At 38.7% G+C, this 24,113-nt stretch overlaps 1 protein-coding gene across 1 annotated transcript in view; it reads right to left on the bottom strand.

The window, feature by feature from the left end:
• Ap3b1 (adaptor related protein complex 3 subunit beta 1) overlaps positions 1-24,113 on the bottom strand; it is a 205,937-nt gene that overhangs the window by 96,189 nt on the left and 85,635 nt on the right. The window contains exons 10-15 of the mRNA XM_041663539.1: positions 23,344-23,398; positions 23,165-23,236; positions 20,569-20,631; positions 18,279-18,411; positions 13,470-13,579; positions 6,472-6,648 (exon numbers count right to left, since the gene is read on the bottom strand). Coding sequence (XP_041519473.1) covers positions 6,472-6,648; positions 13,470-13,579; positions 18,279-18,411; positions 20,569-20,631; positions 23,165-23,236; positions 23,344-23,398 — 610 coding nt within the window. The remainder of the gene's footprint in view (positions 1-6,471; positions 6,649-13,469; positions 13,580-18,278; positions 18,412-20,568; positions 20,632-23,164; positions 23,237-23,343; positions 23,399-24,113) is intronic.

Consider the following 24,113-nt stretch of genomic DNA (forward strand, 5'->3'; position numbering starts at 1 on the left):
ATAGTCAATATGCTCTGGTCTAATTTATTAAATTTTGGTTTTAGATTAATTTTTCTGCTTAGATTTAAGAAACTGTTACTGTTACCAACTAAAGGCTAAGCTATCCAAACACTATTTACATGCTCCTCATACTGACTGGCACACAGGAAAAAGGAATCTGAGGGTAAGTATTACAAAAATTAAGGAACTTACTATTTAGAGTATCTAAGAGATGAGCACCATATCCTTACCGGAATATTCTGCAAGTGATAAAATGGCAAATATTTACTCAAACAACTGAATTCTTCTACTACAACTACACATTAATGACAAAGATACGCCCCGAGAAATGTGACATCAGGCAGCTCCATGGCTGTGGGGCCCTTACACTCACAGACACAGCTTCTGAATCACCAAGTGTCAGTGGAACCACCGCAGGACACATGGTCTGTTAATGTCCAAAATGGCATTATACGATGCACGAATGTGGTGTAACAGTCGGCACACAATAATAAAGGTCATTTAAAATCATCATAAAACTAGCCTAAGACGCTATTACTACAAGGAACACAAAAAGGCATGAAGAATTCAGCATTCAGTATAACAGCAGTTATTTTTTTTTTAAATAATTTTTTTTATTAAGAAAAGAAGAAAAAAAAACATAAACAAAAAACAAGTTTCCACCTCCTCCCAGCCTCCCATTTCCCTCCCCCTCCTCCCACCCTTCTCCCCCTCCTCCCACCCTTCTACCCCTCCCCCCACTCCTCTCCCCCTCCCTCTCCAGTCCACAGAGCAGTCCAGGTTCCCTGCCCTGTGGTAAGTCCTAGGTCCTCCCCCCTCCGTCCATATCTAGGAAGGTGAACATCCAAACTGGCTAGGCTTCCACAAAGCCAGCACATTAAGTAGGATCAAAGCCCCATGCCATTGTCCTTGGCGTCTCATCAGCCCTCATTGTTCGCCATGTTCAGAGAGTCCGGTTTTATCCCATGCTTTTTCGGTCACAGTCCAGCTGGCCTTGGTGAGCTCCCAGTAGATCAGCTCCACTGTCTCAGTGGGTGGGTGCACGCCTCGTGGTCCCGACTTCTTTGCTCATGTTCTCCCTCCTTCTGCTCCTCATTGGGACCTTGGGAGCTCAGTCCAGTGCTCCAGTGTGGGTCTCTGTCTCTGTCAGCAGTTATTTTTTAAAGGCAAGAGACTGATATATACATTTGGAAACTGCATTCAATTCTTAACCTACCCTAGAGGTAACTATAAGCATTTCTACTTATTTCTACGGTACTTTCATGACCAAAGGATCTTTTCTATGACTTGGAGCTTTTTAATGCAACAACAACTTTCCTGCCAATTTGAAAGGTTTTCTATAAGATCTTGCTGTTTGTCTTTCGTCAGAGCAGTAAGTACTGAGGGTTCAGGTACGCCAGGCAAGTATTAGACCACTGAACTATAGCCCTTGTTCAGGACTTCCTTTCTAGTTCACATTTACTTAATTTTCTTAGTTGGGAGGCGGGAGACACACACACATACACAGCAATGTCACAGTCCCGATCCTTTTGTCAAATGAGAACAAAGAGCAAGGCAAAGATATTTCTGAAAAGGTCTAAATCAGGAAACCTGTTCCTAACTTTAGGAGGGATCCCCAAAATATCAGTACAATTCACCCAGTTTCCCACTGAGAATCAAAATGTACCCGATGAGTAAAAATGTTCACTTTCTAAGGCGCAGACAAGTAGAAACTTGAGTATCTCACAGAATTTCAAACAGTAAATGAACCACATCTATACATATCACTATTTCTAAGACATGACGTGAAAGGCTGCAAAACTATAATAAAGTAGAACACACGTTTCAGAACTACATGCAGTAGGATTTTATTAATGCATGCTCATAATGAAAATAAGCTGGACTGAATCAAACATATCAACAGTACAGTCATGGTCACCAATAAGGAAGAAGAAAAATGTGAACAGGAGCTTCAAGCTCCAGAGCTATCACTTTTAAAAGAAGTGTAGCAAATGCTGACAGAGACTGGGTCCTAACGAGAGACAGATACATGTATTTTCCTGCTATGTTTTTTATGTGAGTTTGCAATTTGCCATACAAAGACAGGGGCTAGGAAGAACACTGACTTATTACTTATCTCAATACTTAAAACAGCAGACATTATTACAAATGTTTCTTAGAAAGCACCCTTTATTTATTTGAATTGCTATTAAACATTTTAACCAAACTCATGCTGAGTCTCCACACCTTGTCCCAAAGAGTCCAGACATCAGCAACTAGTCACAGGTCACAAAGCCTTCAGCATCCTCGACAGGCAGTGACACAATTCCTTATGAGCACTCAACAGTGCTGTCCACTGGATACTCTTACTAACACTGTTCTCCATTAACTAGCAAATGAGGGATTACACCATACTTTTCTTAACAGAATAGGCCCAAACCAGTAGGCTTCTTCAGAAAAAGAAAATGATTATTGGTAGTGGAACTGCTTCCTTTATTACAAAATATCAATTCCTCTAAGAAAAATCTAGCACTTGATTAGGAATGTGAACTTGGGCTCAAGTGAAAAAGAGGAGCTACCATGAGCTAAGTACCACTCGTGCCAGGACGGTCTCATTTCACCGTCATAACCCTGCAGTAGGTACGGTCAGTTTTGCTCTAATGCTTGAAGCTTTTGAAAAATACGTATTTGTTCTAATTCGGCTGACATATTCCAGAGCATTATGGGCATAACGTGAATTTTGTGCATGATTTCTTCTGCATGAAATAGTGGTGAAAGCAGAAAAATGGACCCAGCAGAACTCAGCTGCCCAAAGGGCTCAGTTCTGAAGACCGAAAAAGAGTCACACACAAATATATACCACCCAAAAAAAATGCCCTGGACCAATAGGTTAATCTTCAGTGAAAGGGTCCTAAGAGAGAAAGAGGACCAGGAGATCAGAAGATAAACAAGATAGAAGGTAGAGAAGAAAATAAAGTTTGGTATTGGAAGGTCTTCCACAAGCTATGTCTATGCCAAGCAAACTTAACTAAGAGGACGGCATCTTATCTACCTCCAGAGGAGAAAAGGGACAGAGTCATTAGAATAGTCAGACAACATTGCACAAGGGGAACATGGGGCACCTCAAGAGCTGCAAGGCCTAAGCACACAGTGGCCTCGGGGCTGATAACTCTAATCTCTTTAGGAGAAAAAGCCTAGTTCCTAAGAACAGAAAACTCTTTCAAGGCACTGGCTCCAGCCCAGGACTGGTTTTGCCAAGTTCACTCCCAGGCCAAACAATGAATTCAAGTTCCCTCTGTCCTTTCATCAGGATCTCGGAGAAAGTTCTGGGCCATTCTGGCTCCCCACAGAAAAGACACTCGTTTTCCAAATGTTTTATTTTTCAGTACTAGAGATCCTCCTGCCTCTGCCGTGCTGGGATTAAAGGTGTGTCGTGTCCAGTCCAGTTTTTTAAGTTCTACTTGATTTTTAAAAATACTCTATTTCTCCTGAGATTTCTTTTCACTCATTAGGAGTATACTTTCCCTTATATCACTAACCAAATTTCTAACAGTTGCTGCAAAACGTTTACCTGCAAATCCAGCTTTGGTTTCTATTGACATTTTTTTCTTCTTAAAAACTGGTCATATTTTCCCATCATCTTCTCTTTTAAATTGAGGTTAAATAAACATGAAATTGACTAGCTAAGGTTGGCAGTCAGTGGCATTATACTGCTGTGCAACCATTAGCAACCCTTTTCTTCTAACACTCTTTCACGTTTCCACACGGAAACTTCAAGTCCTCTAAACCACAGCATTCCACTATGGTTTCCCGCACCCTGAGTAAATCTGAATTATAGATGTTACATTACGGACCCCACTCTCAACACTATTAACATTCTTTAATTAGCACTGGGTTTTTGTTAGTTCTGGCATACAACTAATAATAGGTTTCAAAGTGTATACTCTACTTCCTGGTTGCACCTCAAATTTCAGGCTAGGTCTTTCATTCTTAGGGTGCAACTTTGAATGCACCACGCACATGTCTGTGTCAGGAGTCACACAGGCCAGGGTAGATTATTCATGCTCACAGGATCTTCTACTCTCAGCACTCCAGAATTCTTCATTCGGTCGTGCCTGCAGCTACTGCATGCTGCCCTCTCCTTTCCTTTTAGAACGCAGTTACCGTAGTTACCATGTGCAGTGCCGGCTGGAGCCCATTATTAGGCACACAGTAAACCTGTGGCCATCACTCTGAGCCCTGCTCCTGCAGGTCCAGGTCTGCCAGGCTGCAGCATCTTCTCGCGTTGTTTCTTCACTGAGTGGCGAGGAAGCTGTGCTTTTGTTCTCTTTCTAGTTTCTTACTTGTAACTGTTATCTCCAGGAAGGCCATGCTAATTAGAGTTTATATTGCCAACTTAAAGCAGGATGTTAAACTTATTTTGACTCTCTTTTGGTCAGGAAAAGACTTTTTTTTTTCTCTGCATGTATGTATGTGTGTATAAATGTGTGTAGTGGCAAGCACGTACTTTATTTCTGCTTGTTCCCATAAATTTTGTATCATTTGTATTGTTTGTTTTTTCATTCACAGAAAAGGGAAGAGGGGGCAGGGAGAGAGGGAGTGAAAGCGCCCGTCAGCCATGATAATGATGTGCAGGTTAGAAAGCAACTTGCAGGAACTGGTTCTCTCTTCCCACCACATGGGTCTCAGGGTTCAAATACAGACTGTCAACCTTGGTGAAGACTTGGCCCCACAGAGCAATCACACACCTTGTCTTTTTGAGGGGTCTCTAACTGACCTTGAACTTACCAATTAGGCTAAGCTGGAGGAACAGCAAGCCCAGTGCTGGAATAGCAAGCAAGGAGTGCCACACCCAGCCTTTTTACTTTTATTTTTATCTTTGGAGATAAAACTCGGGTCCTCAGCCTTGTACAGCAAGAACTTTACTGACTCGGGCATTTCCCTTGTAGCAAGAATAGACATTTTGAAGAAGCAAAATTTATTATTCAACTATTCTTTATGCATACAGATAAATACAATGTATTATACCTTATAAAAACCGACAGACATTCTCTAGAAGCCCGTAATTCAGTGCAAGTTCTGGAGAGGTGCAGTGAGTCACCAAGATCAGGTTTACAGACAAGAACTGGGACTTTGTGTAAAACCAGCTCAAAGCATTGGCCTGCTCTTACATATTCAGTTTTAAAATGGCTAAAATAAATACACGTAAAAGAATTTCTACATTTCAGTCAAAGCAATCACATCAGTCTCTACCTAATGTCGACTGGGTTACGAACCACATAACTAAAAAGTACTATCCAACTAGTGGTGCATAAAACCATTTGTTAGTGCTAATTTTCACCAGTAATTTCCCCAACATCCCTTTTTAAACAAGTAAGAGATGCTGGAAATAGGAAACAATACCACAGGACACGTCATCTATTTTTACATCATTTCAAATATGAAATAGTAAATACTTTTAAAAAGCATTGTATTTTCATCTGTAATTATCTGGAAGAATCACTCTGAAATCTCCAATAGTATATATACTACAGAAACTGTGTTCCAAAACTGTCACAAAAAAGATTTAGCTCAGCCGGGCGGTGGTGGCGCATGCCTTATATCCCAGCACTTGGGAGGCAGAGGCAGGCGGATCTCTGTGAGTTCGAGACCAGCCTGGTCTACAAGAGTTAGTTCCAGGGCAGGCTCCAAAAACCACAGAGAAACCCTGTCTCGAAAAACAAAAACAAACAAACAAAAAAAAAGATTTAGCTCAAAGAAAAACATGAGGGCGACCAGAGTGGCCTTCAAATTCACTGAGTGAAAAAACTCTGAACACACTCAAACTAAAATGAGAGTACTCCATTCAGATACTGGTCATTTGCCACTATAAAGAAAAAGGGCTTAATAATAATGATTATGATAATGTTCATAATAGTCATAATGGCAAAATAATAGTAAACAACTTACATATGAGCCACTAGATGCAATATAGAAGGACTCCACCCTCTTGAACTAAAACTGTTAAAGAACTCAAGTCCTTAAACCATCACATTAGTGATTGAGGTCAACTTATTAATTTAAGGGAACACTAATTCAGATCGTAGTACGCACTTTAATGAATGCATCTCTACAGATCTCCTAAATTCCACAAGGAGTTTCACAGCTCTGCCCTGTCCTCTCCCTCTCTTGTTCTGTACACTGTACACTGACATCATCCAGGCCCTTCTCAAGCATCTGTCCTTCATGAACATTTCTGACCTCTTCTTCCACACCAGACCTCCTGAACTCCCTCACCATGACTGTATCTCAACGCCTGTATCACACCTCTTAAGTCTGCTTTCTCCACTGCTAGATCAGAATGACTTGTGGGTACTCCCACCATCCACCTTAGGACCTACGACAAACAGGGCCCAGTACTACAAAGTGCATGGGGTAACTTGTAGAGAGGTTTCAGGGCCTTGGTAAGAGTAAAGATAGCACTTGTCAGGATTAAGAGGATCAGCGTCTTACCTGTTTGGAATTGGTTAAATACAATTTTGCTCCAAGATTTAAAATCTGCAACTTCACCAGATCATCTTCATTGGTGAAACTTTTAGCCGTTTTCCTCAGAACATCAGGGGCAATTTTAGGAACTCGCTCACAGTTTTCTCCAATTAGCCAAAGAATGCTTGCTCTAGCCACAGGAACCTAACATAAGAAGCAGATGAAATGATTAGAAACGGGATAATCACACACTCCTCAACATCAGCACAAACAAGGCCGAGAACTGTGAGGACCCCATTTATTCACTCACTGGATACATGTATCTAAGAGCTGCTCGACACTTTTAAGGTTTGCTTGAACTATCAAGTACAGACACAAAGGAAATCTCATTAGAGCTGATTTCAGGACTGGAGCTGGCTCAAGTGGTTAACCGCACCGGCTGCTCTTACACAGGGTTTGAGTCCCAGCACCCACATGACAGCTCACAACCATCTGTAACTCCAGTCCCAGGGGATTCGATGTCTACTTCTGGCCCCCACAGGCACCAAGCACACATTAGGTGCACAGACACACATGCAAGCAAACACCCCTACGCATTACATAAATAAAAATTTAAAAACGGGTTTCAAAGAAATACCCTGGGGAAAAATTAGTAAAGTTAAGAACTACTTGTCTGGAATCTAGGTCCATTTGGAGTCCAGCTTGCTCCTGTCACTGTTTCATGTTGCTGTGGCAGGAGCGGGCTGTACGGCACTTTAGTATTATAATTTTAAAAATAAAGTACACTTCAATATAATTTGTTTTCCTAAAAATCACTGCCTTGCTACAAATTGGAAGCCTTCCATCAGAACCATTAAGACCAACATTTTAGAGTATGCAAATTAGTTTTATTACTATTTGCTTATTTGTACCCTCCCCTATTCCAAAAGGAATTTGAGAGGGCATGTAAATTAGTTCCTGTGAACATTTTCACCTAGCATAGAAAATATGCTTTTTATTCTAAGTGAGAAATCTCATGGCTACCGTAAGTGGTAGCCCAACTAGAACAACAGCAGGCCTTTCCTGAGTCCCTTTGCAATGCCTCTAAGTTCTACTGCTTCCAGCACAGTTACACAGATGTTCACGCTTTGACTTCAAAGGAAGAAAGCAAAACGTAATCAAATTACATTTGGTCAAGCTAAACTCTTTAACTATTTGTTGCATACTAATGATTGTAATAATATAAAATATTAACATATCTAAACTGAGTCAACAGAATCACAGGTCATTAAGAATGTTTGGAAATAAGAAGTCTACATTTCCTAACATTGTAACAGCATCAACTCTTTAACTCATGCTTAAAAAGAACTTAGAACGGAAATCAGTCTACTTATGCAATGTAAAAGGGCCTAAGGGCTACGTCAAATCTATTCATACAGAGTGATAAAACTAATACCCTTACTGTACACTCATTTCGGGAAAGAAAGAGGTTATTTCTAATGTTCCAAAGGTTACACTGCATTAAGACCTTACTCCCAATCTATTATTTTAAATTGGGCTAAAGAATAGTAATTGAGTGGTGCATTAAGTTTCCAGCACAGAGCAATTCAAGTGGCCTTCCATAATGAGAGGTACTTCTAAATGAGAATACATAGGCAACTCAGAGTTCAGTTATGCTAGATTTATTTTCTTAAATATTTTACTTTATATTGCAACTCTAGAAATCAGAGTTCTACAACATAACACAATCTATTGTGCAATTTTAATTATTTTTCTTCTGACAACAATTCTATTTGACATTAAAAAACAATCACAAAAGGAAGGTGTTAAAACATTTCGGACTCATGTGTATATTAAGATTAAAATAACAGCATTTTAACACTATAAGCATTTATAATATCTGAAAGAACTAAAAATTAATAAATCAATACTAACAATGGAAAAATTCAAGACGGTGATGGAATAAGAGGAATAACATTTGAAATTTCCCAGAACTGAGCTAATAAAATTCCTAAGCACACATTTTTAAAATGTAGAAGCTTCTTTATAATATGAAATAATAAAAATGTATCAAACTTTTGATAATGCTATTTTATTAAAATTGCAGAAGATAGGCAGGGAAACACAGGCCTAGAATCCTAACACCCACTAGGCAGCAAACAGGGAGGTATTCCAGCCAGTCTGGGCTACATGAGACTGTCTTAAAAAAAACTAAGACCAAACAATAAGGCCTTAAGAAACTTGTAAGGCCATTGTTTTGTGCATCTGGCTAGAGTCAGAGAACTAGTATCTTCCAATTCAGTCCTTCCTTTTCTCTCGCAACTAAAACCACAAATAAAAAAAAAAAGTTACCTTTGTTCCCCAGTTTTTTCAACCACATAGTAAATTGGAACAGTTAATTAAAACTCAACTAATAATACAACACACGCACATGCACACACGCACTCAAACATAGGATAATACTCTTTTTATGACCCTCTGCTTTTCAATATTCTCAAAGACAAACTGGACTGTAAATGGCTGTGCGTGATTCTTTACTCTAAATGCCCTGAGAAAGTGGTTAAGTGCACTTTTCAAGCCTTCTAAGAGAACGTAGTTGCCACTGCCATTTTAACCCATTAACTTGCCTGCAAAAAACAAATGATGATTCCTCCCCACCACCGTGGTTATAGTGACATCTAGAAAGATTTTACAGATCGCTCTGTAAGCAGTTCAATTTAAAAGCTATTGTGTTTCAACAACAGCCCACTGCACCGGTCAACAGTCTAAAGTAAATCCTGCAAAATCATCAATTTTATTTATTTAAATTTGTCAAAGGCAGAATCAGGAGACATCAACACGATGCACACTAACTAACAGCAGATCAGATCCCAACAGTATGTATCTGGACTCGATATACATGAAAACTTAGATCTGACTATAAAGTGTCAGGATGCAGTGAGAGGGGGCTTGTTAAACAGCAGCGTCCAATGAGGCATCTGGGCCAATGTGCATCATGTGCCACTTTAGAATTACTCAGCTGTCCGTCCAGAATAGCATCCCAAGTGCAAAACCCACTACAGCAGTCCTCAGGTGTGCTATTCTGGAGCAACCTTCCTGCAAAAGTCGTACTCATTACAAACGAAAAGCACACCAAAGGACGATGTGGTCACAACCAGAACACACAAGACGACTACCACAGCCATTAACTCTCTCATCTGGATGAGCTCAAAAAGCAAAATAATGTAAACATTAATCTTCATATTTTCAACTATGCTATCCTCCCCTAAATAACCAATAGAATCAGTCTTTATATGACAAAAATCTATCAATATTCTCTCCTTTTAAAATCTGCACACCTAACATCTAGGAGTCCCTTCCTACAATCCGTCACGGTGTCTTTGAAACTAGCTAATTTCTCAGTTAGATGTCCACAACAGCAGCACACTGCAGCTCCAACACTAACTCCACTGGAAATATAAGGACACTGGAGCAACAGCAGGGGCAAAGCGTTGCCCACAGTCACAGATCATCAGTGGTAGTGCCAGGACTGTAAATGCGAACCTAAATCTCCAATTCCCATTAGAGCACTGGGAAGAGCCAAAGGGAGCCAGGGATATGGAAAGGGGTGGTCCCTCACCCATCATAGACCACATATCATGGTGGAGTGGGCATCATTTGCTCCAATGAAGAATATGCAACTCTGTCTCCCGTTCTGCTACCACATCACACAATGTCTTCCTGCCTCTTTCTGTTTCCACGAGAGTCAGACTTTTCAGGGAGGGTACGGGCTCCTTCTTGTCTGGTCCCACACACTATGCCTCATTGGATGGTCTGGTTTTCAGCTCTATTATCCCTCCTCCCAGGGAGATATTAGCTTAAAATGCCGCCCTAGCCGGTGTTTTAGACCCTCAGCAAGGATGTTCAATACTGGGAACCCTTTCATGGGTCAGGTTGCCTTCTCTTGAAATTGCTGAGCTTACACATCACTCCAGATTTCAAAGGACAGAATCAGGAGCGGGTACCATTGTGGGCTATGCTTCTCAGGCAGACTTTAGTCTGCAGCGCTTCCAAGTCCTCGTGCCTGCTGTTCTTATGAAAATCTCTCTTACTCAGGCTTCTATCTGCTTCATCCCCCGTCACATTCTGATGTTTCTCCCTGACCATGTTTAGCCTTCTGCAAAACAACTGTCTTTTTCAAGCGGGTCAGTTTCCTCTCCTGCCATGGCTCATCAACAGCGACCCCTCATCATCAGCTTCACTCCTTAAAGTCCAAGTTCTCAGAGCAGAGCTGTGTGACCGCCCTCTTCTAATACTTCAGGAATAACCCATGCTTCAGAGTTGGCTTCCTCTCTGCCTTATCAGAAAGGGGGCTCTGCTTCAGTGATGTTTTAGAAGCCCAGATCAAACATGTCTTTATTGAACTGAATGTTTTTGGAATTTTGCAAATCAGAATATCCTTTAACTTTGATTCCTCTTCTTAGCTTCTTATGTTGTTTTCTTTTATTCCTTTACTATTTTTTCTTTTATTTACTTGGCAAGTGAGGAGTGGGGAGGCTGCTGTAGCGAACATGTGGAGAGGACAGAGGACAGTTCTCTCCTTCCACACTGTGGTCTTAGGGATTCAACTCAGTTCATCACGGCAGCAAGCACCATAACATGTTGAGCAACCGCACTGTTCCACTTCCCCCTTTCCGTATGCCCTATCGACAAATCCATGTTCTTCAATTTTGGTCTCCTTAAGATTTATTTTATTTATTTATTATTATTATTAGAGAGTGTGTGTGTGTGTGTGTTTGTATATGTCACACACAACAAGTACACATAAAGGTCAGAACAGGGTGTCAGACCCCTGGAGCTGAAGTTACAGGAAGTTGTGAACCAACCAACCTGAGTACTGGGTTCTCTGTGCACACCCATTAGTTATTATAGCCATGGTTCTTTTCTGGGGTGGAGTGAGGGTTCAAGATAGAGTTTCTCTGTGTAACAGCCCTAGCTGTCCTGGAACGTTTTGTAAACCAGGCTGGCCTTAAGCTCAGAGATCTATCTGCCTCTGCCTCCCAAGTGCTATAACTAAAAGTGTGCATCACCATTGCCTGGCACAGCCATGGTTCTTACTAGGACCTATCTCATGTCCCAGTCAATGTAGATATCCTCTACGGTGGACACCCAAATTAACCCTGTCTGGCCTGAAGCTCACTGTGTAGACCAGGCTGGCCTTGAACTCGCAGAGGTACACCTGCCTATGACTCCTGAGTGTTGGGATGAAAGTGAATGTCACAACACTAAGCACTGCCTGTGTTTTCCTTGGTAACTGACATCTGGGGAGCAGGACCAGTCACATTACAAAATAGCCCAAGCATGAGTATGTTTTACACTCCCTAATTATGTTTCCAGTCATCATGCTTCATGTATCATCTCAAAAGACACCTATATGATGGCATGTTCTCCTTGCTCACGTCATTAAAATACTGTTGGCCAGGACATCACAATAAGTCTTGATTCCAGCCTTTGAAATTTGTAAGTAATTTGTGGGGACACACTTTGAGGCTATGCAAACAGTCTGATACTCCTTAAGTTTTCCCAAGGAGTTGGCAGTGTATCTTAGAATCCTCCAGCGAATCAGTATCTCAATGTCAGCAGACAGGGTAATTCTAGTTCTATCATTCCTTCTAGATTCGTTAGCTATTTGCTCAATACTTTCTTCATTATGCATTCATCCCAGGGAAGAAGGAGACTGCCACACATCCACTAATAATCTCCTTTCACAGTCCGTGCAAGCTCCTCCCACTCAAGCAGGGCTCTTTGGTTGCGCTGTTGTTGTTATTCATCGCTTGTAGTCTTTATATATGGCTCTATCATTCTATAAATTCAGTTCCACATTTCTTCCTTTGTCTCAACACAACGGTCTAAATTTACACCACATTTTATTACCTTATATTCTAGCTCTGAAACTAGTCATTTCTCTAAGAAAACCAGCTTCCTTGAGGAAAGAATGGAATGTAAAGACCTATACTGGGGCTGTCTACAGATCTAAAGAAGCACTCCCTGCCAAGCCTGAGGACTGGGGCTCAATCTCCAGAACCCACGTGGTGGGAGAAGAAAACCGATCCTGCAAACTGTCTTCTGACCCCCACACAGATGCTGAACATGTATGTCCACGCCAAATAAAAACAAAAACAAACAAACAAAAAAACAAAAACGTAAAAAGTAGGTTTTTTTTTAAAAAAAAGTATAAATTTGAAAATATGCTAAGTGAAAGAAGCCCAAAACAAGGTCACATACTATATGAATCTGCTTATACAAAATATCAAGAAAAAAGAAACCATAGAAACAAAAAGTAAATTAGTGGTGCTGAGGGAGAGAGTGAAGGGAAGTTGGGTCTTTAAGTATAGGATTCTTACTCAAAGATAATGAAAATATTTGCACACCTTCATGCGTATACCAAACCCTACTGAATAATACACTTTAAAACCGAAGCTGTACAGCATGAAAGAACATCTCAGTAATAACAGATCACTGCACACAATGTGCTTCCTGGTAAGGGACACTATTTCTTCTAGGGTTTCTTAAAAGACAGCACTAGAAATACATGTTGTTATACACATCACAGATTCACATGTGACACATAAATTCAGGCATACACATATATTATTTAATATCTATCTATTTGTACTTAAGTTCCTCAAATTGTACTGTCCAATTCCAACCCAACACTGTTGGGCTCATTCTTTTCTTTCCTCCTTCAGGTCTGTGATCCTCTCTTAAAAATAACCAAAACTTTTTTGTTTGTTGTATTTTTTGGGACAGGGTTTCTCTGTGTAACAGCCCTGGCTGTTCTGAAACTCACTCTGTAGACCAGGCTGGCCTCGAACTCACAGAGATCAGCCTGCTTCTGCTTGCAGAGTGCTGGAATTAAAGGTGTGCACCACCACCACTTGGCAAGAATCAAATCTTAAAGACAAAATTTAAACCCAGACGTCATAGCTTTCTTAACCATTACACTTTGAGATAGCCCTTTAAGACAAGAAGACCAAGTGGGTTTGGCAGAACTTAGGGATACTCACAGTGATGCTGTCCAGGAGTTTGGCCATGTGCTTAATAATTTCACCATGCTGTGCAGGCTGCATTTGCAACAGTTTCTTTATAACAACCACACTTTCAGCAACAACTATTTCTAAAAGACACAAAAAATTGTCAGAGTAAATATGTATAATCAATTCACTTGCAATTGGCCTGGTAAAATGAAAATTCCAATCAGCAAAATATTCTCAGTGCTTTTAAATACATGAAAACTATAATCTGAAACACACTTTTCAGTGTTTGCTGAACTATCTTATGCAGAATTCACTTCAAACTCTGGCCTCTGTAACACTTACACTATGCTCCACAGTGAACAGTCTTTCAGCCAGAGCTTCGATATAATCAAACATCTACTATCTAAGCATTTTGTCATATTCTATACTGAACAGGGGAGGGGCACGGGACAACCACACCAAGCCCTGCCAAAGTATGCATCTGGAAACAGTAAGGTTTAGGAGGAGAAGGATGGAATCACCATAGAAACAGCATCCACTTCAGTGTCAAAATGAGTGTGACCATGAACTGATTGCTTACACATGGGCTAGATTAGAATTAGATGGTGCAATCTTTGTGGGATTTAAGTGCAAAGAGAAAGATATTAAATAAGCAAATGTGTATGTCTGAATTTATGTGTCTTGTGTGAATCTGTGAAGGATATAACATGTATTTCCCAGTGCTGTCTTTTGAAGACCCTGGAAATAATAATGTCCCTTATCAGCAAGAACATGTAAATCCATGCTATCTATCTACCCAACGTAGCCCCTCAGAGGCTGCTCAGATGCATCGCCCAGACTGCTTTGTGGCTGGCTTCTCATAGTCCTTAGCCAACAGGTATCAGACTATATCTTAGCCTTTGCCTTATTCCTGCCCTTGTGAATAGTGTCTTCAGCAAATCCCCTTTAACTACCTCTTCCAAGCACACAGCCTGTTCCTTCAAGGACTTTACAAATAATGATCCTATAAGTGACTAAGAAGCTAATCACAAGTTGGGGTGGAAATGGGTTTTCCCAAGACGGGGTTTGGATATGGGTTTCCACAAAGAAGCTAACCAGTAGTCTAGTCACCTTTGTGGTGGCACCAGAGAGACACACAGCATCATAGTATCTGCATATCTGACCTTTTGGAGGAAGTCTTACATGAGCTACTATTTTGTGTGTATGCATGTGTTCATGTAGGACTGTGTTTATAGCTGTGTTGTAGACACATCATCCATTTATTCATGCTTGCAGAGGCCAGAAGCCAAGACTGGATGCCTTTCTTGGTCATTTTCCACATTTTTTGATAGGGTCTCTCACTGATTCAACAACAATAACATTGGCTGGCCAGCAGGTCTCAGGGATGCTTTCAGCCTTCCCACACTGAGCAACAGACACATGTCTCCTTGCCTTGTTTTTATGGGTGCTGGGATCTGAACTCAGGTCCTCCCACGTGTATGGCAAGTACTCACTGAAGTATTATTAGTGTCACAAATGTCAAAAATAATAAGTATATGCTGTCTTTATGCAGAATTTTGATTCAAGAAGAGATACATAGATGTTAGACAATCCCCTGGCATGTACTTTAAAGGTTTAATATTATACAAACTATCACAATTTGTACTGTTAGATTTTTTTATTGAAATAGATTACCCGTTAAGTATATGTTACAAATATATTATGAATATATGAAATGTATTATACTTTTCATGAGTAAGTACACATAATTCAAGCCAAATTTTTTTCTAAGTTAATAAAATTAGGTAACTAATATTTAATATTAAGGTTTTAGTTTACAAAAATATTACATTTCATTTTTGTCCTGTAACATATCATTTTAAATAAAGAAGCAGATTAGAATTATATGGTTTTGTCCATAATTGAAGATAAGCACCTAAAGTACTCTTTGAACTCTTAGAATATTTTATAACTACAAGCAAATGCTACTTACATATAAGACCACTACTGTGCTAAGAGGAAACAAAAATAATTCAAGGTAATTATATATGAATTATACAAATAATTTGTCATATCACTTCAGAGTCTACAAGGAAAAATATATTTAGGTAAAAATAATATGCAAAGAAAATATACTACATAAGGTCTTAAAGAATCTACTATTTAAAAATATATGTATTGCAAAACTTGCTAAAAGTAGGAAAAGACATTAATAATGTAATCGTATACCCATGCTGAGACAGAATTGACTATGCTGAAATGTATACTCAGAACCATTTATCTTCTAGAGCTAAATTACCCTCCACTTACTGCTGTCAAAGACTACTACAAACACAGCTTAAAGCAATGCCATTTTATCCTATATAGTTCCTGATCAGAAGGCAAGCATGGTTATCATGGTTATCCTTCTGGAAGGTGATAACTGGGTTCTGCGGGGTCTGAGGGTCTACTTCTTGTATTTCTCACTCCGAGGAGCTGCCCTGCCCCACTTGGTCCACTCACATCTTTGACTGCTGCTTCCATAGTCATCAGATTTTCCCTAGGGCCCCAGATTACACTACCATTCAAAGAATCTATCTCTCCACCCTTAACTCAGTTCCTGGTTCCACATAAAGTAAGAATCTCACTTCCTAGTATCCGGTGACTTTGGGATTCATTGTCTGTCTTCTCACTCCCTCAGGGAAACAAAGACTATGTGCACAGACTTCAGCACCAGTGTAACTCCACAAAAAAAGCACAATATTAAGACTTTAATTTGCAAAAATATTACATTTCATTTTTGTTCTGTAATGTATCATTCTAAAGATGAATAAGGAAGCAGAGTAGAATTCCATGATTCTGTCCATAATTTAAGTACCTAAAGTGCCCTTTGAACTTTCAGAATAGTTCTATAATTATGAGCAAACACTATTTGTGTTCTGGGCCTCTTCAATCTATTCCCCTGTCCTCACCAAAATGTAACCATAGCACACCTGAGTAGTCTGCTGCTCCCCCGTGTTACAGATACGGAATCTGGAGAACAGGTATGCTTCAATTACTCAGGAGAGCACTGACACCCAAGTAGGCAGTCGACTTCTACATACATACAAATAGCCGGCAAGCAAGTAAAAGAAGTAGATGGGGGAAACTGTAACAGATTTATTTTATGTTACTGCTTCCTTCTATCAGACTGCGAGTACCATAAAGGCAAAGATTTTTATAAGCTAAATGAATATCTTATTAATCTACTCAACATTTATTAAATATCAAATTCTCACTAAATGCTTACTGAATTATAAAAACTAAACAAAATTGAAAAGTAACCTTCCATCTAATTCTTTTAGTTGATAGTAGGTGCCAACAAGGTTACTCAGACAAACAAATCCTGTTAATATATTACCTAAAATAAACTAGCACAGACAATTAAATTATCCTAAGTCAATTGAAATGTGAATTTCTCATACTAAAGAACCTTAAGAAATCCGTTTTTCAAATTAATCTTTCACATCAATAATGGGTTATTTTATGGCAAGCTTCAAGTCTGCTTCAAAAAATTCTTTGAAATCAAAGAAAATAAACCTTTAAAAACTAAACAGTATGTTGCAGAAATAATTACCTTAAAATTAATATGAACATTTCTCATCATAAAAAAAGGACCAAGAAAAGATGGGCAGATACTTGTGCTATGCTTTGTATTTAAAAAGATTGTTGGTGTTCTAATTTCTGATAGCTTTTAAATAAAGGATATCTTAAAACAACTACCACCAGCAAACCTTATGCAATGCCCAGAAAGTCAGTATCAAAGATACAGGAAATAGAATGTTGTTTCTAAAGCCATCCTTGAAACTGTGACATAGAGACAGAGGCAAATGCTCCTGTATGGAGTGAATCAGACGCCACGGACAGCACTTACCACTTATCCTTCTTGTCTTCCTGCACAGGTAAACTTTGCAGAAATTTCTTTTCTTGTTAGTTTAGTGGAATATATTTGAGTTTTAATATCTACATAGGAAAATGTTCTAGCAATCAAAAGTTTGTAGGTAAAACTATATGATTATTTGTGCGTGTGTACACACACAAATCAGAGTTATTCAGGAATAAGTTTTGTTTTACTGTTTGCTTGGTTTTAGTTTTTCATATAAAAATCAATAAATTCAAAAACTGTATAGTTTAAACATTCCCTGAGAAAACACTCATTTTAATCCACTGTACAATTATAATAGAAATCTTGGTGCGAAGCTAACTTGTTTTTCTCTAACAAGATGTTTTTCTCATCTTATTCACAAACCATAGCCACACAGAGAACTGGCACTTCTACACGAGCAGTTTACATTTAGATGATAAATTTTGCTATCCCATTTCTGAGAATACTTAATATTTGGGGGCACATGAAGCTGTGCTCCATGATGGCTTCTAAGTCTAATTTGTCTTCAGTGGGAAAGTTGGGTGACTTTCAGTTCTGGAAGACTGAAAGGCTGAGGGTTCACTGCTCACATGTTTTGTTCCAGCCACTGTTCAGGTTATAAAGTCATTTGCCTGCTTCTAGCACCCTCTGCAGGAGAACCAATATTATGCATGCCTTCCATGCCAGTAAGAAACAGTCACAGGAAACTTGCGGAAAGGGTATACGGCAGTGGTTAGTGAATGAGTAAGATAAATTGCTGTATGGGGACAAAACAAATACTGTTAATTATCTAATTTGTTTTTTGAGGTGAATTTACATGCAAATCAAGAATAAAGTTGCTTCTTATTGTGACTATACTACTGACATATAGAGAAACTTCAAAAGATAAGATAATACATAAAAGATTGCAGCTGCAGGCTGGACTAAGAACATGCGATATTAAATTATGTGAAAACAAAATGATACCATGAACTCACCATCCCTGTTGGAGAGCAAACAGACCAGACCATTGAGGCACGTGTCGGTGACTTCGGTGATGCTGGTTGCACATCTACCTATCGTCTGAATAGTGGCTGCTGCAAACTGCTTGTCCTGGCTTTTCACGTAGGTCTAAAAACAGTTTGATTAGTTTCGACATTGGGATTATCGAGTAAATACAAGCTAATTTTGATAGCTTTGTCAAGATGAAAGAATTTAGAATACACAGTCCTCTCTTAAGCCCAACAGGAGCTAAGTGATGCTCACTTCATTCTTCTCTTGTTATGTAATGTGCTCCTTCTATAGCAAAGGTACATTTTAAGCCAGGATCATTCACCTGCAGCCGACAAATGGAGAGGGGGAGCATCACCCAAAGACAGTAATTAGCTTAAAAGCCGAGTTGAGAAGATGCTGAGAGCATGCTGTGTGGTGTCATCTCATTTACCCAGGGAGAGAAGGGGGCACCTTTCCAGACACCTAAAAGTTCAGAGCCACTGAGATGGTTTAAGAGTGACAGCAACAGACCAATGGCTTTAGTGACCTGTGCTTCACTAAAACTACAAGTACTAGTTCACAAAATCAGTCCACATCACTTTCAAACAGAACAGTATAGACACATATTAACACATACTTAAAAAGAGTTCTGTCTAACTAAAGGAAGTAAAAGGCCTTTGTAAAATTCCTGACAACCTTATATTATATACTTTCTAACTCTGGTTACAACTTTCCTAAATTTAAAAGCTAGACTTTTATTTTTAAAAAAAGATTCCTAACCCCAAATTCTAAATATGTAAATACAGAATTGACTCTATGGGTATCTAAGAAAAATATACATTAAACAGTTATATCTAAGTGAGAAATCAAAGAAAAAAACAAAAGATGCAAATAACATAGGAATTTAGTGTAAACTCTCAAGGAGATAACTAAATGTTGAAGAAACAAGTGACGCTTTCCAGTTCCATGAAGGGAAAAACCAAAGAAGACTTAAAACTGTTCCCAAATAGATAATTTCATTGTTATAATGTAAAAGAATGCATTAGAGCTGTTGAGCAAACTCCCTATTTCAATCACAAAGTTATTATCAACAAATTTAAGTAAGTGTAAAAAAATACAGACAGAAAAAAGGAAGGATTTAAAAGTTTCAAAGAAAAGTGGATCTTTTATACAACAGCTCACAGTAAGTAAGTTGATGAACACCTCTTGCAGGAGGCTCACTGACTACTGCAGAGAACACAAGGGCATGCCCCCTGCTGTTCTGGAGGTGCCGGGCAGGTGCAGAAATATGACAAGATTATACAGCAAGGGAAAGGGGACATGAGCAAAGACCAACAACAGTAAGAATGAAATAAGACTATATAAGTGATTTGAAATTAAAATCCAAACAACGATCTCTAGTCTAAGAAGAGCTTGAGAAGCCCAGTTTTTCTAGCATTCCCATATGAGGAGAGCTCTCTGTCATTCTAATTTTGTCACTAATTTTACTAGAAAAAAAATATACAGCACGGAAGTTCAGTAACCCAGTAACAAAATAATTGTGGACATGTAGTAACATCCTATGACTCTTGACCAAAGTATAAAAGAAATACAGTTTAAAAAAAACAAACATGGTGTTTATATACAGGTAAAAAGAAATTCAGAGTGGGCTTATGGAGGAACTCCAGCCACAGACTTCACTAGATTTTAAATATTGAAAACTAGTAAGAACTCCAAGGCTGCTGTATAGAGTGTGAAGCTCTTAGCACTGACACAGGTTTATTTCTGCTTTAAAGTTCATCCTTTCATCATAAAGTACATCAAGCCACTGAAATAAACTAATGAAAACAGATTCTCTCCCTCACAGTATGGGTCCTGAGCTCAGCAGCAAGCACCTTTAGCAGAGGACAACATGCCGGAGTCACCACTCCCCACACACTCAGTAATAAAGCTTGAGCTAATGGGGCAATCTACAAGGGGGAACCAGGTAACAATGATGTGTTCTCACGGGCACAGAAAGTAATTTTAGAGCACGGTGGCAGCGTGGACAGAATCCTTAACAAAAACAAAAGATTTTATACCCAATGATGAGCCAGTCTTCCCAGTCCCATGGAAACAGAAAGGGAAACAAGACCATTTATTCTATGCCGTACATTGTAGTTAATGCTTATTCTCGAAAACATAAAAATTCCCAGTTGCTGATCTTTCCCTAAACTGCTTTATTTATGCAGCTGCATATTTCTAGGTTGAGTAGAAGGCATATTTAACTTAAAATTGAACATATTTTAGAAACTACAATTAGTATTGTATACAAACCTGAAATTCCCGGAGAAGAGTTGATATGTTGGCTTCATTTGCCAAGTTTGTCAAAATTTCAAGCTACAATAGAGTAAAAGAGAAAGTAAACATTTTAAAATACAAATAAAAAGATGAATTTAACAGAGACTAAACATCCATATGAAACTTGATTTTTTAAAAATTACTGTCATGTGAGGCTCTGTATCCTTGAGGGGGGTCTTAGTCTGTTTCCTCGAGTCTACGGAGACTAGATAATTACACAGTTCTTAAAAAATAATTAACAAAACAATCCCCATCTTTACTAATTGTGTTAATTTTACAATTCATATCTAATTAACCTAAACAATTTGTTAGCTCAACTTTTATTTTTTTATTAATAAAGTTAGGAAACAATTTGCCCTTCATGTAACACTTCTGTTTTCCAGATACCAGTTAATTTTCTTGATTGGCTATCTCATCCCACCTTCCCAGACACTTAGACAATTTATACATGTATGAAGTGCGAAATTAAAAGTCTGTCTCCACTGAGGTTGAGAAATCTACTTTGCCCATAAAAAGATTAATTATTCTGAAGGTGACATAAACATGAGACCAACAGAAAAACACAGCCCAACATGTCCACTGCAACATTCATATCAAGTTTTACATTAAAAGTCAACGACATAAACAATTCAATTAAAAGGCACAGCCTTTAGAAAAAATTTACATATTCTGTGTAAACTTATTTTATCACTTAACTTGCTTTATCTGTTGGAAATCTGTTCTCTAAGAATATAGCTTGACTAGTCATTTTATTTTAATAAGAAAATTGAGACAATTTTTTAGTGCAGGGGAGAGACAAAGTCTCATGTATCCCAGGCAAGCTTCAAACTTACTATGTAACTAATGACCTAATGTTACTGTCTCTCCCTCTGAAGTCTGGCATTACAAGTCAGCAATAACACATGGGCTAGTTATTTTAAAGTATTTTTAAAATGTAAAAACATTATTTTTAGTAGTACTGGGAACTAACCTAGGTCTCTGAGCATGCTAATCAAACATCCTACCACTGAAACATATGAGTCTTCGTTCATACAACTTTTTAAAAATAGCTTCAAACCTATTTTTTAAATCTATATGTGAGGGGCTGGAGAGATGGCTCAGAGGATAAGAGCACTGACTGCTCTTCTGGAGGTCCTGAGTTCAATTCCCGGCAACCACATGGTGGTTCACAACCATCTGTAATGAGATCAGGTGCCCTCTTCTGGCCTGCAGGCACACATGGAAGCAATGTTGTATATATAATAAATAAATAAATCTTGAAAAAAAAATCTATATGTGAATTACACAGAACTGTTTTTCACTAAAACACATAATATAGAGTTTGATAGAGTTACGAAACTGATACAAAATCACCCCTAAATACTGCTGCAGGCTTGGTAGAATGAGACAAAATCAGAAACATCAAGAAATTAATATGAAGATTTTGTTTCCACATAACTGTTCTATATGTTTATGTTTTAATAACTACCTCAACAGTATGTAAATACAAAGATCATCCAACTTAATATCAAATAAAGCATTTTGTTACTCCCTTTGCTGTAAAATTATCCAGTCTTTCAGCTCACATTTATTACTTGAAATGTTTTATAATTACAAAGCAGGAGTCTGTTATTGATGTTGAAAATATCATACTGTTTGTGTTTCACCAAGTTTCTTGTGAGTAAACCCATTTTTAATGAAAATAACACTGTCCCAATATTTAAAAGAATGTCTATTTTTTCTTCATTAGTTTTTAATGTCTCTGACATAGCACACAGTATTCAGAACTGTCCCCATGCCCTGCCTAGGGCCCTACCGTCTTACCATCACAATGAACTCTACACCACAGGGCTTTCATCATCTGTTAGTCTATGCCCAGCCTTTCAAAGCACCCACACATCACACCAACCATAAAAACATTCACAAAAGTTATTTTAAATACTTCCAAATGTCATTTTTTTCACAAATCTTCCACAGAATCAGCTCCACCTTTTTACTTAGTATAGGACTTAATTCAAATCTCCACTGTCTGTCTGAAGCACAAAGCACTACATTATCTATGTGCATACCTCTATCTCTCAGCATGCTAATTATTTGAGATATGACAACCACACATCTGAAATCAGTACAATAACTAGCCCATGATAATATAGGCAAAGAATAACAATTTAAAAGTACATTTTTTAAAAGAAGAAGACAACAATTTACAGAGCTGAGGAAATAGCTAAGTTTGCAAAATACAAACACAGAGACCTGAACTGATCCTTATTTGCATGCACCGTGACTTTAGAGCTGGGAACATAGGCTGGATACAGCGTGCACTGTGCCCTTAGAGCTGGGGGACAGAGGCAGGACTCCTTCCCTGCCTACTTGGGGAGTTCCAGACCACTGAAAGAACTTGTCTCAAAATAAAATAAAATAAAATTATTTGGCACCTGAGAACAATACCCAAGGTTGTTCTCTGATTTCTGCACACACACACACTTGAACACACTCATGCACACAACAGAGCATAGTTTACAGAAGCCAGAGGCTACTGTAGTATCTCTTCAAAGTACACAGCAGCTAAAGAAGCTGTATGAAGCATACGGACCTTCAGTGTCTTGATCATAGTTGGATCAGTGGACCTGACATAGAAACTCTTCAGGTAAGGTTCAAACATACCCTAGGTCAAAAAAAAAAAAAAAAAAGAAAAAGAAAAAGAAAGAAATGGGTAAATACATTTATCACACTGGTGTGCTTCTTTAAATTAAATGTTCACAATATACATACCTTTCTCTGAATTGACATAGTTGCAATATTTTGTAAGACAATATACTGCACCTCCCTAAAAGTGAAAAGACATTTCAGTAGTCATCTCCAACGAAACATCTTATGAAAACAATACATTAGAAAGGATCTGTAACGACAAGACTCTGCATGTTTAGTAACTATGTATGAGGCTTTCATATCTTCTTTCCAGTGCACGTGTACTCGAGAATACTAACATTCTGTGCGGTAAGTATGTCATGAGATGGAGGCAGAGCTCACTTTATGATACTGTACCCTCTGAAATACAAGGCCAATATTGCTGCTTTGCACACATGAAGGAAAATGAGTGGAGGAAATGCAATCACAGTGCTAACCCACATTCTTATCAGGGAGCTCACAGTGTCAACAACCAGTCACAGATCAAAAGAAAGGCCTGGTTTAAAAAAGTCACATTATGCTATTCCTAAGGCTTCATATCTAATAAAGGACAGAATCTACTATTAAATTCACATTAATCTGGTAAAGCCTTTCTACCAAAGAACCATTCCAGATCTTTCTAGCACCATTTGAACTAACTATCCATTGCAAACAAGTATCACCGAGCTGAAGATAAAGTGAAGGCGAGAGCGGGATGAAACAGCTTCTGACTTGTTTCTCAAACAGCAGGAGCGAGCAAGGGCGTGAGGGGCACAGTCAGCGTACAGTTCCCATCCCAGCTAGTGCAGCAGTGCAATGGAGGGTAGGACAATGACATCAAGCAGCTAGCAGTGCAAAATGTCTGTGCAACCTTG

This window comes from Microtus oregoni, unplaced genomic scaffold, assembly GCF_018167655.1.
Source record: "Microtus oregoni isolate MIOR12 unplaced genomic scaffold, Mior012 000014F_ref0000157, whole genome shotgun sequence".
Lineage (NCBI taxonomy): Eukaryota > Metazoa > Chordata > Mammalia > Rodentia > Cricetidae > Microtus > Microtus oregoni.